This window comes from Psammomys obesus, unplaced genomic scaffold, assembly GCF_907164565.1.
Source record: "Psammomys obesus unplaced genomic scaffold, mPsaObe1.curated_primary_1811, whole genome shotgun sequence".
Classification (NCBI taxonomy): Eukaryota; Metazoa; Chordata; class Mammalia; order Rodentia; family Muridae; genus Psammomys; species Psammomys obesus.
The window spans coordinates 25,285,744-25,299,306 of NW_026596073.1; the positions used below are offsets into that span (position 1 = coordinate 25,285,744).

The 13,563-nt window shown below is 44.4% G+C and overlaps 1 protein-coding gene across 1 annotated transcript in view; it reads right to left on the reverse strand.

The window, feature by feature from the left end:
- Positions 1-11,319, reverse strand: part of LOC129690514 (EGF-like and EMI domain-containing protein 1) — a 589,445-nt gene extending 578,126 nt beyond the window's left edge. Inside the window, exon 1 of the mRNA XM_055626215.1 lies at positions 11,231-11,319. Within this exon, the coding sequence (XP_055482190.1) occupies positions 11,231-11,319 (89 nt within the window). The remainder of the gene's footprint in view (positions 1-11,230) is intronic.
- Positions 11,320-13,563: the final 2,244 nt, after the last annotated feature.

A 13,563-nucleotide genomic window follows, 5' to 3' on the forward strand; every position in this document is an offset into this window, starting at 1 on the left:
GAGGTTGCTTTTTTTAAAAAGCAAACTAGAACTCTCCAGACAGCTATATCAAATACAAATGTCAGTTCGCATTGTTGAGACAGATAGATGCGCCCTTACTCCCGATCTCAGAGTCCTAAAATATTTCTAGATTGGATAACTTTGTGCTGGACTTGTCCTGGAAAAGATGGAAGCGCCCATGGAGTTTATCTAGAACAAAGCTGCAGAGCAGTCAGTCATGAATTCCATTTAGGAGCCCTGGGACATGCTTAGGATCAAAGTCACAGACTCCAGTCACTGTGCAGTACGTGGCCACGGAGGACACTTCACTGCCACAGCTGCCGGCACCTCACCTTGCATGCATTTTCCACTCCCTTCAGTGAGTGTCCATCTCAGGCCAACCCATCTCATCTTCCAAGGCCACCATGATGGTTTCCAGAACTCCCGCTGCTGAATTTGGCTTCTTTCTTCCTAATACCAATAATGCTACCCCCTAACTCTTTCACTGGATCTGTGTAGGCAGTTCTAAGGCTGTTACTGTTCATAGGTGGCACCATCCATTTTCTAGGTTCCTACCTTACACAACTTCTCTGAGGCCATCTTCAGCACCTCAATAACTTAACTTCCTCTTTAGGTTATTTTTCTTCTGCCCTGTCTCTGTATATCCGGGTTCCTTTTCTTGCTGATGCTTTCTCCTCAGCTGTATCTCCTTTTAAACATCAAACTGTGGCCTCAATCCAGTGCACACTGCTGACTCCTCTCCTCTGATCTTCTCCAGGAGCCTGTGGCTGGGACCCCAGGACACACATGTTTCCACATGCTCACTCTAGAACTCCTCTTCCCAATGTTCCCAATTTCCTTAGAACATTTTCCCCTCAGCTCACACTCCCATTAGCTCCTCTTGATACCAGTCCTTCCAGTCCGTGGTCTGTCCCTTTTATCTCCAGCTATATCCCCTGGTTTTAAGATATAGACAGGGTCTCTGGGATAAGCTCACTAAACCCATTCTCATCTGGTTCCAATGTGAATGGAATCAATAGAAGAGAAAAAAAACAATTAGGCCTACACTTTAGCAAAATGTGTGCTGCTAAAATATGGAAGAAAAATGGTAGGAGTGTTGAGAGACAGCTTTCCCGGGTCTCTAGTATTTCCCTTAAAAACCTTAGGCAGCACAGAGGTATAGATGGGTGAAGGTCAGTGAGAGAACACCTGCTTTGCCTACACTATACACTGTCACTATAAGGACAAAAAGTCGCCTTCCAAAAGGGTGTTTATACGATAAACAGCCTCAGAAGGAGGACAGAACATCTCCTGCTGGATGGGGTGGAGTTCTCCTCAGCGTTAGAACAAAGACTATTTCCCCCTTGGCGAAGGTTTGACTGGGTTGTGAGCAGGCACCTTATAGCACTCAGGGTCTCAGCTTTGACTGTATGCAGTGCATCTTTTGGACTTCTCCTCAAGGGCCCCATGGAACCGAGGGAGGAGGTCAGTGATGCAGACACTAAGCTCATACTGTCTGCGCTGAAGGATGGCGCAGAATCTGTCTTGACTGAGGAATCTGTCTTTTCTCAGCAACTAAAAGCTGTCGGCAGACTAACTTGCTAGCTCATGAGTGGTAGAAATCATAGCCCTTTTGTAATTCTTCACTGAGAGAGGAGGACTAGAGAGAAACACCAAAAGACACATGCTTAGTAAATGTTTATGACATTGAATAATGTCATAATAAAAGCCCTTGTGTACAATGAGACAATTAGGTGCACAGAATTAAGAGCCAGACTGGATTTGAGCCCTACCTCTTTCTGAATTAACTATATGAACTTTCTCTGGAGATCCATATCCTTATATGCAGTTTCTTCAGAAAAAAAAAAAAAAAAACAAAAAAAAAACAAAAAACAACTCCTCTTGATATCAGCTTCCTTACCCTAAATTATACACTCCACTGTCATCTTCTGATATGGATTTCATGAGGACTAAGTGAGTTAAAATATGCAAAATATATAACTTGTTTCTGGCACATAATAAATATTTCAAAACTTTACAAAACTCAGTTTGTGTGTGTGTGTGTGTGTGTGTGTTTTAGTGAAAGGAAACAGTTACTAGAGACTCGTTTTTTAAATCAACTCATTTTAAAATCACTTTTGAAATATATATATTTCACATGCACATGTACATATGAATTGGAAAGGGGGAGAACACACATGCATCTGTAAATATATATGTGTTATATACCCGTTATTCCTACTTCAGACACTGAAAAAGAGAATGAAACTTTTCATTTGCCGCAATGTGGCTGGGCCTGCAGATCATTACGCTAAATGAAATAATCCAGGCACGGAAAGACAGACACTACCTGATCCTCACTCATATGTGGGAATTAAACGTGTTGGTCTCGCAGACACTTACCGCGCTGTGGTGATGAGCAGAGGCTGAAGGGAGAGGGCGTGGAGAAGAAGGGTGGCGTATAGTTGAGAAAAGATTCTTAGTACAAACAGAAGTAACAATGCATTCTGTTCAATTGCTTCGTAGAGGAAGTGTATGTAGGGGCAGAGGAGACCCTGACCAAGTGAAGACATGCATGAACCTGTGCTTTGACATGAGCATGGACTCTTGAGGACTCCAAGACCAGTTGGCCCGAGGTAAGTTAACAAAGCCATTCCCTGCGCGGTTCAGACTGGAGAGGAATGAAAGCTTTCCTAGCATGTGTGTTTAGGAGCAATTGACTAGTGTGTGCAAAAACTAGCAACTGCAGCTTCCTCCTCCAGGAAGTCGACTGCCTGAGATGACTGCTTACAGAGACTTCCTAGCCAGACAAGCTAAGCCTCCCTCTGTGCCGTCCCTAACAAACAGGCTGGGGTTCCAGGGTGTGGTGACACTGGTTAGCAAATCCCACCTGATCCCGCTTCACAGTACGTGTGCCTGTATGTCTGTCCTTTCTAAATTCCCTTGTCACCCCTAGCCAGGATTCTGGGGCCCAAGATGTATAGGTCATGGCAGGTGTAGATTCTAATAAAATAGTCTATGTGTATTCTATGTGTATTTCAGGCTAGAAGAAAAGATTTTAAATCTTTTCAACATGAAAAACATGATGGGTCTGGGGAGATAACTCAGTAAATAAAGCGCTTGCCTTGCCAGAACCTACAGGAAGGAGTGTGGCGGGGGTCGGGGTGCAGGGGAGGAAGCCAGGCATCATGGTACGTGCTTGTAACATCAGTGATGGGTAACTGGAAACAGAAGGATCTTGGAGGCTCATTGATTAGCCAGCCTAACTTACTTGGGAAAGTCCAGGCTATTGAGAAACACTGTCTTTTTAAAAAATTAAAAATGATGGGCAACAGCTAAGGAATGATACTAAAGCTGTCCTTTAGCAGGTACATGTACTAGCACACACAATTTGCACACACACACAGATAACACACACACACACACCTTAAGGTAAATGGCCAAAGACACAAACAGGCTTATCTGAACTTAAACATCACAGAATGTACACAGGTGTCATACATCTCACGGTAGTCCTCAAGTAAATGCAGCATATATGTATGTAAGTGAATACAACCTTAAAATTTAAATTATATATATAATATAAACATATTATATATAACAAAAATTTAAAGTATATGAAAGAGACCATGAGCTGACCGTAATGCTGTGTGAGCACAGACAACAAACTGGGCTACATAAATAAAAACAAAAACAAAAAACAGGACTAAGAACTGCACAAAGAATATTTCAGTGCTGGTGCTTATAGGATTTGGTAACTGACAGAAACATCAAACTCAGCTTCCTCAAAAGTTGCCATTGGGGGAGGGGAAAGGTTTGCTACAACCATGCCACCTTAAGCTCATAAATAACAAAAAATAAATACATTAGAAGAAAAGTAATTTTTAAAATGTTTTCAGGTATAATAAAAGAGAAGATAGCCAAAATGCCCCCCCCCCAAAAGGTCGAAGACAGAGACTAGTAGAGATGGCCTGTGGCATTCCAAGCTGAATGCCGTGGAGACGATAACTATCTAGCTCAAACCGCATGTCTGTAGTTCCAAGGAGCCTGCAGCTAGCTGTGGTGATAGAGGCCACATCAGAATAGAATGCATGATGGGAGCTGGTAGGAAGAAGGGTAGGAGAAATGGCATGGCCAGGGGAGATGGGAATGTGCAGATGACTCTGGGAATCCAGAGAGAAGAAGAAAGAGTGGAGCTAGAGGAAAGCAGAAACGGAAAGCGCTAGCAATGTCACATGCTACAGAAAGTGAGGATGGTGTAAATTCAAAGACAGCCTCTGGGAAAGAACAACAGCCGAGCAGACCAGAATGCAATGAGTTAATTCATAAAGTATAAGAAATCACGTTCTGGGAAGGGAGCCCCGTAGCAAAGTGCTTTTTTTGCAAACATGAGGATCTGAGTTCATTTCCCCAGCACCATATAAAAGCAGGAGGGATGGGGAGGCAGAAACAGGAGGGTCCCGGGGGCTGACTGACCAGTCAACATAACCTAAACTGTGAGTTCCAGTTTTGGTGAGAGACTTTGTCTCAAATAACAAAACAAGTAAACTAAAACCTAGACAGGTAGACCAATGGACTGAAAGAGGACCTGGAAATAAATGGACAAAACTATACCCATCTGATTTTTGACCGAAGAGGAAAAAGCATACATAGGATAGCCTAGTCTACAAAAGATGTGCACAAAGCTGGATTTCTACCTTCAGGAGAATGAAACTGAGTTAATATCTTTTACCTTATATAAGAAAATGAATGAAAATGGATAAAATATCTTAATTTAAAACCTGAAATACTGAAACTTCTAGATAAAACATAGGGAATGTTCTTGAGTAGGCAAGAACTTTCTGAGCAGAACTTCAGTACAGCAGAAATTAGTCCCAATTATCAACAGATGGGACAAAATGAAATTAAACATGAAATTAAAATCCTTCTGTGCAGTAAAGGACACCATCATAAGAGCACAGACAGCCCACAGAATGGGAAAAAATCATTATCAGCTACAATTCAGAGGAGGGCAAATACACTTTACAGATAACTGTAGAAATTAAACACCAAGAAAATAAAATTGCAATCAACAAATAGCCTAATGAATTGAATACACAGGGTTGAAGAAGAAGAGGGGAGGGAGAGGGCATAAGTGACCAACAACTATTTTAAAAACTACTCAACATTCCTAGTCATGAAGGAAAATCAAACTAAACCTACTTTGAGATAACAGAGGAACCTTCATTTACTGCTAGGAGGAATGAAAAATTAAAACATCTGTCTTAGTTAGGGATTACTATTGCTGTGATGAAACACCATGATCGAAATAACTTGTTGAGAAAAGGGTTTGTTTGACTTACAGTTCTACAACATAGTCCATCATTGAAGGAATTCAGGACAAGAATGCAAAAAGGGCAAGAACCTGGAGGCAGGAGCTGATGCAGAGGCCATGGGGGCTTGTGTGTGTGTGTGTGGGTTCTGCTTACTGGCTTGCTTCTCATGGCTTGCTCAACCTGCTATCTTATTGAACCCAGGACTACCCACAATGGGCTTGGACCTCTGGAATCAACTACTAATGAAGGAAATGCCTACAGGCTTGCCCGTAGCCTGATCACGTGGTGGCATTTTCTTAAGGTTCCCTCCTCTCTGATAACTTTTGCTTATGTCAAGTTGGCATAAAACTAGCCAGCACAATGTTCATGCAAAAATTAGTATGGGTGGGTTTCCCAAGAAGTTCAAAGCAGAACTACCACATGACTGAGCTGTTCCAGTCCTGGGCGTATACCCAGAGAACTCTGTACCTTACCATAGAGATAGTTATATGTTCGTGTTTATTATCTCTATATTTACTACAACAAGGAAACAAAGCCAGCCCAGATGCCATCAACAAATGATGAGGTAATAAAAATCTGGAATATGTTCAAAATGGAATATTATTCAGCTGCAAAAAAAAAAAATGAAATCACTTAATTTTCAAAAAAAATTGATGGCTTTAGAAAGTATAACATAAAGTGAGGCCATCTAATCTCAGAAAGAAAAAAAAAAACAAAAACAAAAAACAATGTCCTCTTGCAGACCCTAGCTCATAACTATAAATGCATGTGTATATGGAAACAAATGTGCTTACAGTACACAAAGAGTGCATGTAGATGATTAGGAAGGATAAGACACACGGGGAGGACACATGTCATGAAAGAGAATGCAGAGAAATTGTTTCAAGCTTTAACTCTGTTGCATATTTATCTTTGTTTGTGTTGGATACGTGCATAAACATGTGACTAATAGTGATGATGTAAAACACGAAGTGAAGGCCCACAGCTTCCGAATGGCCATTCTGACTGTATGGACGTCCACTGAGATGTGTGAAGACTGAGACAGGGCAAATGTTTGTTTGAGTGGCAATGTTCATCTAGCCATGTAGTGTTTGTTATTTGCGAGTTCATTAGAACAAAGTGATTGCTATTTAAAAAAAAAAAAATGAAGGTATCAAGTGACAGAAGAAGATACACAAAGTTAACCTCTGGGCTACATGTGCATACATGTATACACATAAAAAAAGAAGAAGAAACCGAGGGAGGGAGGGAAGGAGGAAGAAATGGATGGGGGGAGGAGCAGGAAAAAAAGGTTGGAGAAAGAATCGATAATGAGCTGGCTTTTTAAGACATTAAAGGTGAGGCAAAAAAGCAGGATCAAAAAATGTCAACAGACAAGACAGATGACAAACAGAAACTAGAAGAATATGTGTAAATGAGAAGGAAATAGTACACATGAAAGATCCAGATAGAAAGAAAAGAGAGTATGCGGAGAAAACACGCCAGGCAGCCTCTGATGCATCAAGGAAAGAGTGCCTTGGGCAGGAGTGAGAAACTCCCCGCAAGAGACAGAAGAAAGAATTAAATATGGGAGACACTGAAACAGAGGTCAGGGACCATGTGTACAATACCAATATTATCTCTCAATAAAGCATGGATTACAAAAGCTGTAAGGCAGATGTTTGGGTCTAGTTGGTGGAACAGCAGGAAGAACAACTATTGCTAATTATAAGTAAATAGATATCGATCTAATAGGAAGATCAGAGGGGGCATAGTTTAAACGGAGATGAAAATGGTCGTGGGACCACCGAGTAGCATGGGAAACAGGAACAGGACTCTAGAGACAAGAATGGGATCCAAGGTGCTGGCACCACCCCTCAGCCATGCAACCAGCCAGCTTCTAGATTCCATGATGCCCCTGCCCCTCCCACTTTAGCCCCAGGTTTCCACATGGGGTGAAGAAGTCATGACCACATTTCTGCCATCTATGGTAGGGACAGAGAGTATTGTGGTCTCTCCATGAAGGGTCCTCTCAGAAGGCTCGTCGGAACTGCAGTGCTCAGAGGTGAGCATATAGAGAAATGATTGGCTCCTGAGAGCAATGACCTAGTCAATAGATAAATCCCTAATAAAAAATTTAATTTAATGGCCTTACTGGGAGGTAGTGACCTAGTTAAAAGAAGTAGGTCATCAGGGCTCACCATGGAAAGATATAGCTCATTCCCATCTTAGCACAGATCCCCCCCTCCACACACACACACACACACAAACACTTCTTGTCTACACTAAAGAGGGGAACTTTGTTCTACCACATTGTTGGTTGTATTGTTCTGCCTCATCAAAGCCCAGAAACGGCAAAGCAAACCCACCATGGGCTGAACACTCAGACACTACAAGCCAAGCAAACCCCTCTTCCTTTCCTATTTATATAGGCTTTTCTCACTGCACAGCAAAGCCTCTAAAACACAGGTGGATGGAAAAGTGCCATCTTTTGAAGTCTATGTCAGAACTGCCTGTGTGAGATACCCATATTCAGGGATAGATGTGAGATCCCCCATACAGTTCAGGAGACTGCTGGGTCAATCACTGACCTTGCCTTCTTAAAGTTTCCTACCCAGGTGTTAGACAAACAACCCAGGTTCCAAGAACTCAGGCTCTGTCTTAATTCAGTCCTGTCAGGTGGAATTTCTGCAGTTTCTCTATGTTCATTATGTTTGTTTCATTATTATGAAAATGTACACAAGAGTACATCACAAAGTCTAAATTTTAATACAGCATATAACACTAGTCATTGTTCTTTGATGCTTCAAAGATTTGGGTAGAGTTTGTTTACATCTCCTATTTAATCCTGTGAAAAATATGTACAGAGCACCATTAACATAAATAAACTCATCAATATCCCTTATCAAAATGTCACCACCAAGTGGCTCACACTTGTAATTCTAGCACTCATGAAGCCGAGGCTGAATGGTTACTGAGAGTTCAAGGCTATAGCATGATATAGTGTATCAAACAACCAAAAAGCCATAAGGACCACCAAGCAGCAGTCAGGAATTTCTCAGAAATAGTCTTCAGTAACCAGAGGGAAATCAGAACTTCCTGTTGAGGATTTTCCCGGGCGTAGAGGGGCAATAGGAGCTTAAATGGAACACCGAACCTAGAGTGATTGCAACCCAGAGGAGGCTCCCAAAGTGCCTTAATGTCTCCTAGGTTGAAAATAGCAAAATTTCATAAATGCAGCCTAGGCCTGGATGTTCTGGGCTAGTTAAACCACAACTAGGTGTGGTGGTCCAAGCCTGCTTATAATCTCATCATGTGGGAGGTAGAAGCGGGAGAATCAGGAGTTCAAGGACGCTTTCAGGTACAAAGTGGATGAGATTAAGTCCAGCAAGGGCTGAGACTCCTTGTCAAAAACATGAAGAAGAAGAAGAAGAAGAAGAAGAAGAAGAAGAAGAAGAAGAAGAAGAAGAAGAAGAAGAAGAAGAAGAAGAAGCAGCACCCTATCTCTGAAATCAAACTATCTGTGTTCACATATGGCTGTGAAAATTTCAACTCAGCCATGCCTCTTCCTCATTAATGGGCATGAGAGCACTGCTTATGTCACAGGAGTGGTAAATACAAAGTAGCTAGAAGTCATCTGGTGCCTAAGTAAGAATCCAAGGGAGTTAACTTCTCGCTGTGGTTTGTGATCGCTGCCCACACAATAAGTACTTCAGTGGAGTGCTGGTGTTGTGAATCAGCCCCACATTAGTCACCCAAAGTTTCCAAAATACAATCAGACAAAATCATCAGATGGATCAATCATCATGAGAATCTGAAAATGCATAGCACACATTTTTGTCTCATTAATAAATTTTTAAAATGTGTTTACCTTCTAAAAAAATACAATCATAAATGGAACGCGTATACAGATCTGACTGTTGGTTAGCTGCCCCTGCTTTCACTTGGTCCTCCAAGACATGTTACATACAAGTCTTCCCTGTGGTGATGACCTGTAAGTGTGGGTCAGCAGGATGGTGGATGTTCATTAGTGTCATTACCTCATCAGAAGCCTGCTTTCCCTAGTAATAGACCTCAGGGGTCAACAACCATCTCAGGAAGAGTTCTCTCCCATTTAACAAACACTCGTGTGTGTGATAGCCAAGTGCTGTACACGGCTGCATTCTGCATGTCAAGAATTACAAAGCAGCCTGGCAGCAGATCCTACTGCGCTTCCTGGTGAGCAAACTCCAGCACCAGAGAGGACTGCTTACAAGCATGACTGGATTTCCCCTACCAGAAAGCACTAAGAATCTTTAGCAATTCCTTGGCAAACTCAGCTCAATGAAGTCTTTCGAGAATGTATATTGGGTTTAGTATCAGGCTTCACCTCACCTGACATATAAAGCAGGCGTATCTATGAGAGCCACAATTTCTTTGATGCAATGTCATCATTCCAGGCCAAAGAGTCAACACCGAGAGGAGATGAGCACTGTGTCATATAAGAGTGGAGTGTGTGTGAAGTGAATGACCACTGTGATTGTTCAGTGGCTGCGGGTGAAAGAGTCTACCTAGCAGGGCGACTAGCGTTCACTTAACAATGACTCTGCTAAAGCAATTTGTAAGATAAAGGCTTTCCAAACGTGCAGGCTACCCAGAGTGATGCTTCTGAGATAAACTGAAGAGTCTAAGTTTCACCTCTTCAGAGTAAACAGTGCAAATCTTATCAACTTCAGAAAATCAAACTCTCAGTAACTCCTCAAATTTTAGACGAATCCACATTGAGCAACTATGTGGTTAAGAAGTAGTGAGACAGTGACACCCTGCTCATAGTTCATGGCCTGTGCCGTGATCAGGCAGCCAACCGAATCAGTATTTCCCAAAAGATGAAACATTGAAATGTAAATGAAATGAACCCCAGACTATTTTCCTTACAGGAAAAAGTGAAGCTGAGGAAAGGAACGAGTGGCTTTGGGTTATTCCTCTAAAGCACTTTTCTATGATATAATATTCATATTTCAGAAAAGCAAAAGGACAGGGAATGATGAAGTGTTCATAAGGCCTTGCTGTCTGCTCATAACCGCCCGAGAGCACTACAGGAAAAGCAGAATTCGAGCTGGGTTCTCCAGCAGGCTGTTCCAAGCCCAGGATCGTGATGTTAAAGCAAGATATGGCAAAGAAAAAAAAAAAACTTCTCCAGCCAGTTAAGGAGACCAGGCTGTTAGACTTTTCACGAACTCCTCCCTGCTCTCCGCACGGGACCGAGAATGGGCATTTCCTAGCCTTACCCATTTCTATGGCAAAAGGAACCCTGCCTGTGCCCCTTCCTCGTAACTGTCCAGCTAAGCTTGCAAATAGCCTCCCTCCGGGCTGACACATGCTTTGCTCCTAGCCTCTCTCATCAGACCTGTGAAATAATCCGTTCTTTGGACTTCATTGTACCTCCCAAAAAGGTGTGTGTGTGTGGGGGGGGGAACTGTGTAGGAACACATTGGATTACACACACACACACACACACACACACACACACACACAATGTCAAGCTATTCCCTGTTCGACGAGATTTCGTGCAAAAGACTGTAGAAAGTGGCCAGTTACTCCCCAAACATGAAATTAAGCGAAACACATACCCACGCGCGCACATATACTCAAACTCCGAGGGGGTGGGGAGTGGGAAGATCTGCCAAGTGCTTGGAGAAAATCAGGTAGAAAGCAGCCCCGGACCTCCAGCGGCAGGAGTTCTGTTGGGCGGTGGCGCTCCCTAAGGTCTAGAGTGTGCTAACGTTCCCGCCTCACACCTGTCAGTGACATCCCCAAGTTCTCATGGATACTGCCTGGCAGCACCTCATCCCTCCGTCGCTTCCCGGAGAGGCCTAGCCTCTGCCCCTGACCCTGCCGTGGTTTCGCCCTGGGTAGGGCGGGGGCACACGGACCCCAGCTGCGGTCCGCGCGTTCCGGAGCTGGCGGGCGCCACTTACATGCCGGGCTGGTGCTGTAGGGCGCTTCCTGGCGGCCAGTTGGCGGCGGCCCAGACGCAGAAGCAGCAGAACCACAGTGGGGAGGTCATCTCCGTGAGAGTGAGCCGGCGGGGACACCGCCCCAGCCGCGCTTCGTGCGCCGCTCGGGAGCTTCGAGTCCGAACCCCGCGCAGAAGTTAGGCTCGCCAGGCAGAAGTTGCAAGTGCCGGGCTCGCTCTCGAGGACCGCGACGTGCGTCTCTCGCTGCGGAGGGTACCGCAGCAGCTCGACCCCAGCAGGCGACACCCGCAACAGCGGGCACTCTAGCAGTGGTGGGCCAAACCAACCCCGGGTGCTGTAGCCCACGAGCTGCTCAGCCTTGCTCTGCTGGAGACGACTGGAGCCCAGCGAGCCCAGCGGTCCTGCAGCCCCCGCAGCCCCGGTGCCATGGCAACGCGCTTGCCGCCCTCTGGCCCCAGCCCCTCGGGAGCGCTTAAAGAGACAGCCCCCCTGGCCACCACGCGCTCCTTGCGCAGCAAGGCGGTCCCCCGCCCCCACATCCTCTTCCACCTCTCTTCTCCGTGGGGCGCCGGGCGGTGGCTAGGGAAGCATCTAGCACCCCACATCATCTTCTTTCACCAATCATCCGCACAACTCTACTCCTAACCTCTTCCCCAGAACCCTTCGGGCATCCTCCGCCCCAAGCCAGCAAAGATGCTAAACAGTGCCGGCTTCCCCCCCTCCAACACCAATCTGCTTAGGACCAACCAGCTGAGCGTCTGCCTCCAGCAGAGAGCAAAAGCAAGCTGACTTTTGATTCCCCCTCGCTCAGCTCCCTCCCACCTGGAGGCTGTGAAGACAGTCGGAGCACCGCTCTGAGGGAGGTAAGCTTGAAGTAGGAAAGGAACTGCAATTGACTGAGTCCGGTTTGCTGCCAAATCGACAGTTGCTGTACAGGTCGCAGGCGCATCCAGAAGTCCTGGATATTCAAAATGCGATTATCTCCCTCCCTTGTATTTGGCCACCATCTCACTCATTTTAGGCACCAAGAGTTATAAGAGGCATCAGCTCTTCTCCAAGCCTAGTCCCTCCTTCCCTTTAAATCAGCTCCCGGTGACTAAAATCCGCAGAGCAACCTCCAGTTGCTAGCCCCCAAGGTCTTTCCAGAAGGGAACAGCGTCTGCTTGAATCAGGGAGTTCGGCTGTGGTCCTGGCCAGCGCTGCCAGGGATGCTCAGCCAAGAGAGGAGCAGAGTGGTAGCCAGTAGCTTCTCAGGCCTGAGGCTATGCCTCTGCCTGGCGCCAGCTGCTGTCTGGAAGGCCACAAGCCTCTGGGAGTGTGTTTCGTGAAAATAAAAATCTATGGCGCGTCATGCCCTCCAACAAGGACAGCCCAAGCCGGGCAGCCATCATCTGTGGTTTAGCACAGCAAAACTTAGCAATCTGCAGGAGGACAAACTTTTGCTTTTATTCCTTAACTTAGAGAAAGTGGCACTCCGGTAACTTGCTCCTTGTCAGGTATTTAAAGTGGTACTGCCAGATTTCCTCACTCCTAGGAACCCTAGAAGGATCTTTCTCAGAACATGTTTTGGATTCCCTCTTGCTCTTCATGGTTGATTTAATTACCTGCCCCTTAGTTTCAAACCAAAGTTCCTTTCTTTCCTTTCAGCTTTTCTGACAGTAGGGAAACAATTTGGCATTTCTGGAGGGACTAGAAGGATGCTGTTGGGGTTTCTTTGAAAAGGAAATAAAGATGGGCTGTGTGAGAGAGAATCATAGCTGCCTGATTTTAGAACTCTGGGTCTGTGATTTTGAGTTGGAATTCCTACAGAATCTTCTATTTACCATAGTCTTATCTTTTGTTATTTATCCTTTAATTAAGTTAAACTTGTATATGTGTCTTCTTTGTTTTTGAATAAATTTTAAAATTATAAATGTACAACTAGTTATCTTTTGGCATATATCCTGAAAAGATAATTTTAGAGCTGGTTGCACAAAAGGAAAATTTATGTAGCTCCCCAAAACTATAAAAGAGTGATTCATTTTTTTTTCCCACAGTTTTGCATACAACAGGCCCTGGAGACTTAAAGAGGTCCAATCCCAGTAGTAAAACAGCCCCCCAGACATCATGTCACCTGACTGCCTTCTGATTAATTCTCTGTTTAGACCGCTAAATCACACTGATATTTTAAAATGCACCCTTCAATCTTCTAAGCTATCGTGAACCTCTTGGTCATCTTTATTTGTAGAAGAGGAAGAAGAAGAAGGAGGAGAAGGAGGAGGAGGAGAGGGAGAAGGAGAAGAAGAAAAGAAGAAGAAGAAGAAGAAGAAGAAGAAGAAGAAGAAGAAGAAGAA